Raw genomic sequence first — 6,000 nt, 5'->3', positions numbered from 1 at the left:
CACATATAAGTAAAATCATGGTTTTTGTCTTCCTCTGATTTATTTCACTTAGGATAATATTCTAGGTTGATCCATGCTGTCATAAAAGGTAAGATTCCTTTTTTGTTATGACCAAGTAGTATTTCATTGTGTATATGTACCCAGACAAATCTTATATGCAGAGAGAATAATACAGGATGACATTCTTTCAGCACTGTTAGTTATTAGAAAAAAAGGAAAAGAAATTTAACCTAAGTTTCCATTATAGGCTATATAGATTGTGGGCTACTATACAAAAGAGGTATGATTGTAATAAAATAAAAGATACCAAGTAGAAAAGTTGCTGAATGATATACATATATTTATGTAAAAAACAAGGATTACACACATTTTGTTTCATGTGGCTATATATAACATCTATATACATTCATAGAAAAAGGTATAGATGGAAAGTCAACAAGTGTTACTTCTAGGAAGCGTATTGAGATTGAAGGTCAATGTAAAAATATAGAACTGTCTCTGATGTTTTTACAAGTAAAATGCCATAAAATATATTTGTAATTTAAATTTTGAAAAGCAGTATGCAAAGACATGCATTCTTAGAAAAAAATATACACACAAATTATACTTTGTATTTCCTTCTTTTTCCCTTCCCTGATGGCAAACACACAGGAAAGGTTCTAGAGTACCTAAAAATGAGGATGTAATGCTGTCTAAATAAAACAATATCTCAAATAAAAACACTCAACTTCTGTATTCTCATTTGAAGAGAAAAAAAATTCACTTCAAGATTTATAAAAGCAATACAATTTCAGTTTAGAGCTCTTGTTTCAGTCATTTATAATTTTCACATGGTACATGCTTATATTTTGGAATTTTGCCACAACTTTAGAATATAGTATTGGACCAGAGGGAAATACAGTTTCAAAAGTTAGAACTTAAGTCATTGTTAATATTTTGATCAGTGGCTTTAAGTTTATACACACTTCTAAAAGAATAACAAGAACATAAAACTAGATTGGCTTATTTCTTTAGCAGTTTACTAATTCTACCTTATACAATTAAACTACATGCTTGATGTAAGTTATCACTGACAACTCCTTGTGAGGACTGTTCCTTCTGGAGATTATTCTGTAAAACCTTCTTACCCTAATGAGAATGATGATAATTGGCATTCAAATACAACCAGGTGAATTTTGTGAATTACACTACTTTTAAGTATATAAACTAAAAATTGTTTTTACTTTATTTTTAAAAATATATTTTTATTTATTTTAGAGAGGAAGGGAGAGTGATAGAAACATCAATGATGGGAACCATTGATTGGTTGCTTCCTGCACGAACCCCACTAGCTATGGCTAAAAATTGTTTTTAGAGCACTGTGCTTTTAAGAACTGCTTATTTTTAATTCATGTATTGCTAGAGTTTTGAACCATGAAAGGAAAATAATGGTGAGAAAGGAGGAATTGCCAGAGCTATCTGGTTTCACAATGGTGATGAGAGAAAAGTTGAGTCAGCAGTTTCTTGCTAAATAAAGAGGTCATCAGTAAGGAAGACAAACCTTTGAAGGATATCTTCAATGGAATTTGGGATTTCCCTCATCTATCTTAGGTATCTGTTCAACTGTCTCCTACAGCAATCTGCCAAGTCAAAGTGCCTCTCACATCCCTAAGAGAACATTCAGAAAGGCTGCAATGGAGGGAGAGGGCACTAGGGCAGTGTCAGAAAACCTGGCTCTGACGCTGAGGTCCCGCGCTGACATTAGCAGATTCCTCCTCTGACTACAAGAGGGCTGCACTAATGTCTGACAGCCTCCCAGCTCTGAGAATCAATGACCCCATGTTCAGCAAAGGCCACCAAGAAAGGAAACACACCTTTTTACTTCATATCATCAAGGTGCTTTCATAACTGTACCAGAGGCCCAGTGCATGAAATCTGTGAACTCAGGGGGCGGGGGGAGAAGCAGGGGGTCCCTCAGCCTGGCCTGCACCCTCTCGCAGGCAGTCCGGGAGCCCTCAGGGGATGTCCGACTAATGACTTAGGCCCACTCACCTGCTAAACCATCAGTCAGACATCCCTCTGGCAGTCTGGGCCCCTCACTCCTTACCGCCTCCCCTCCCCCCCCCTCCCTGCTCCTTACTGCTCAGCTTGCTGCTCCTTAGCACTATGGCAGAGGTGGGAGAGGCTCTCGCCACTACTGCTGCGCTCGCCAACTGTGAGCCCGGCTTCTGGCCAACCGGCGCTCCCCTGTGGGAGTGCACTGACCACCAGGGGGCATCTCCTGCATTGAGTGCCTGTCCCCTGGTGGTCAGTGCACATCATAGTGACCGGTTGTTCTGCTGTTTGGGTCAATTTGCATATTAGCTTTTTATTATATAGGATTATATATCAGTTTTATCTTCCACATGATTAAGCAACATTTTACATGAAATATCCAGAATCTCTTATATACTACAAATATTCAAAAAAACAGGAGCTTGTGATGACAATTTTAAAAAAAGTCATACCTAAGTAACTAATGTGAAGAGGATCAGAAAATAAATTATTTGAGTGGATTCTTTAAGTTTTTAAAAAGAAAGGCTGGTATAATTTTATTTCAAGAAAGTATTTATCTTTTAAGTAGAAAATGACTGACTAGTCAGTAATGCTACTTTCTCTTACAATGAAACTTGAAAAACAAAGTATGAGTTAAACTGAACCCATTTAATATAAAAGTCTTTGGTTTATAAAAGTCACAAATTTATTTTTATTGTAACAAAGCACTTTTTATATAATTTAAAATGCACATGCTTTGATTGAAGAGTGATTGCAAATGAATCCAGTTTTCTTCCACCTGGGATGACAACTGTGTCATTTCTTCTAGAAGTTTTGGCTCTGAAGGAAGCATTTTAAGGTGTAACTGAAGGGAAAAAAATAGTTGACCATTTAAGAAAATTAAATTTTGTTTATTCTGGACTCAACTTTTTTACTAAGGAATGTCAGAAGACACCACCCATTCTGAATATTTTTTTCTTAATTGCTGATTTGTTACCATCTCCCATTTCCCTGTCCTCTATCAAACTTTTCTTAGTTTGAGTTCCTTTAACTGTCTTACATGTCACACCCTTAGCAGAAGTGAAGTGGTCCTCATTCCCCTCCACTAAGAATAGTCCTCAAACAGACCCAGAAACAAGGACATAGTTCCTACACTAAATCCTTTTTCTGTGCTTCTTTAAGTTTCTCCTTCAATTGTAACCCACTGGTAATACATGCAGATGGGCTCTTTGTTTTCTAAAGATTTAAGTAACTTTTTATTTTTTTGATAAATTTGGGAAAAGATATAGAAACTATTAGTGGAATTTCAGTATTTTTCATCCCACATGCTATCAACTAAGTATCTACTTTTTAAATAATTTTAAATAATCAGATCAAGTGAAAAGATTTTATATATTAATGAAGAATCATATATGCTATCATTGAAAAATGAGCATCATCTACCTCCTTCAATCCATTATACCATTGAACTTAACATAAGTCCTCCATTACATTAGTCATGATAGCAACTCTGTTATTGCCAAATCACTTGAAACTCCTTCAACCAAGAGAAAAGTATTTTTACCTCAGCATAGAAAAAAAAAGCAAAAAATGAATATAAACCTGACTTTCTCTTCATGATCACAGAAAAACAGCCAAAATGTAACTACTTTAAAAGTTAATAGATGTCATAGAAAATTCAGAATTGAGTCTAATTTCTGCTGAGTAAAAAAATTTAAATAAATAAATAATTAAATTAAATTACAAACTACAAAGCTGTGTAGTCCAGGTGCCCAGCATGGTAGTCAGGAGGTACAGGTGACTGTTCACATTTACTTAAATTCCCATAAACTAAACAGTTCCGTTTCTCAGTCACATCAGCCACATTTAAGTGCTCAGGAGCCACATGTGACAGATAAATGGCTGCCATGCTGGGCAGCACAGGCATAGAACATTTCCATCTTTGCAGAAAGTGCAATGAGACAAGTTGCTTCAGAGGAAGGCAAGCTGAGAAGTACTGTCTTACATTAGACTTACCTTTAGAAACAAAGCAAGGTATGCCTGGGCTAACTCAAAATCACGCTTTCGGGCCAACATCGTTCCAATCATTTTTAAGAAACTCTGCATAACTTCTACAGACCCACCACATTCAGGAGACAAGCTCCGCAGCTCTGTTTCAATTGCTGATGGACCTAATTCTTTCAGAAGGTTAAGAGCAGCATCATCTGTATTAAATTTTAAAAAGAATCCAGTTATTACCTGTATCAATTTACTTAGGAAACTAGTTTTTCCATTTCATATCCCAAGCAACATATACATAAATTGCACAGGAAATTCTCTCTGTGGATTAATTTTTTTCTGTTAAGTAGTAGAATAAACCAAATTAAATAAAACCAGTACAAATAATGAGAGCAATACAATAAAAAGTACTAAAAATACTAAACTACACTAGTGCTTCCCTTCTTTGTCTCCCACCCCCAAAAGTAAAACTCCTTTTATGAACTTGCTGTTCTTCAGTCATCAGTACCATCCTTTGACTTTGCAAATGTGGACTCGAGTAATTTTGGTACAAAAACAAAAGCATTTGGAACAGACAACAAGAGGATAAATCAAATAAGAGAGTGATTGTGATTTTGTAATTGCTTACAGCTCTTATTGTTTATCATTACTAGCTACAGACTATAGCTTTCAAAAAGGTAAATCTACTATTAACAAACTCAATAAATTTTAAAATTATCTTTTGATGAGATAATTTGGGAATATCTAAAATCATTGAAGACAAAAGTCTCTGTTATATTTCCAAACTGTATGGCAAACTGTTTTTGTAAATAAAAACAAAAGCATTAGAAAAAAATCTAATTTTGCATGTAAAAAGTGTGAATATTTTCAGAAGACTATTCTGATATCAATATCATCTTAGTTTAGCATCACTCATCTATAATAATAAAAAGGTATTATGCTAATTAGGCCAGACGTCCTTCCAGATGAAGCCAGGGCTGGAGGGAAGCCAGCCCTGGGTGCCAGTGAGAGGCCGGAGGGAGGCCAGCCTGGGCCCCGGGTGTGAGGGAAACCAGTGCCGGCAGCTGGGGGAAGGAAGGCCTATTCTTGCACGAATTTCATGTATCGGGCCTCTAGTTTAATATAACAGTAGAAAAGCTAAAGTTACTTCAGAGTAAAACCCAAGTTCCAACCCTTTTAGTTCTTACTATCTTCTTTTAGCTACTGAGAAACCTGCTAATATTTCACTCAATTTCTTTTCATAGAAAGTAAAAATACTTGGTAAATATTTTATAATTTTTTATAATTAACTTACATTTATTATTCATGAGTCCTTCTTCAAGTTTCAAGAAGAAATCTGATTTTTGAGCCAAAATTCCAAGATTTACCACTTTAGACTTAAAAATAAATACACATTATTCAAAGAAGACAAGTGTAAGGAAAAATATGTATAGTCTATAATTAAAAGCTATCATTAATTTCCTCTATATGCATAAAACTGGGTGTTGGTAAAAAAAAAAAAAACTACAACTGTATAATACAGAACACCCCCCAACCCCCATCCCCCCCATATACTTAGAATGCTCCAATTTGGTTTTTACCTGCTGTGGATCATTATTTTGCTCAGGCGCAGCATATCTGGGTACAAGGCCAGGAACTGTTGGTATAAAAAATGGTGCTGACTTGGGTACTTTGGGAGGTTCCTTTGGTTTATTCTTTTTCTGATTAAGAGGAAAAAATAAAAAGATGAGCAAGTAATCATCTGGCTAACAGTTACTAATATTTAATTCTCAATAAATTTTTTTTTTAAAAGTCCAAAAAGTAACAAAAATTTTTCAGATTAGAATGTTTAAATAAAATCCCATTAATCAATATCACAGATATCTTTAAAATAGGTTTCCCAATGCAAATCTCCAGAACCCCTGCTAATAAGTCAGAAGAGAAATGACAGGGTTCAGGAGAAGCCCTAGGACAAACACACCTCATTTTCCTGAAACATGAATATTTAGG

At 35.2% G+C, this 6,000-nt stretch overlaps 1 protein-coding gene across 1 annotated transcript in view; it reads right to left on the bottom strand.

Annotated features, from left to right (window-relative positions):
* Nucleotides 1–1,255: 1,255 nt before the first annotated feature.
* WDR36 (WD repeat domain 36) overlaps nt 1,256–6,000 on the bottom strand; it is a 42,201-nt gene continuing 37,456 nt past the window's right edge. The window contains exons 20-23 of the mRNA XM_081090176.1: nt 5,592–5,711; nt 5,306–5,387; nt 4,030–4,217; nt 1,256–2,878 (exon numbers count right to left, since the gene is read on the bottom strand). Of these exons, the coding sequence (XP_080946302.1) occupies nt 2,726–2,878; nt 4,030–4,217; nt 5,306–5,387; nt 5,592–5,711 (543 nt within the window). The 3' untranslated portion in view covers nt 1,256–2,725. The remainder of the gene's footprint in view (nt 2,879–4,029; nt 4,218–5,305; nt 5,388–5,591; nt 5,712–6,000) is intronic.

This window comes from Myotis nattereri (assembly GCF_964212035.1).
Source record: "Myotis nattereri genome assembly, chromosome: 4".
Taxonomy (NCBI): domain Eukaryota; kingdom Metazoa; phylum Chordata; class Mammalia; order Chiroptera; family Vespertilionidae; genus Myotis; species Myotis nattereri.
Note: the sequence above shows the minus strand (reverse complement) of the source record. Positions and strands in the feature narration are given on the sequence as shown.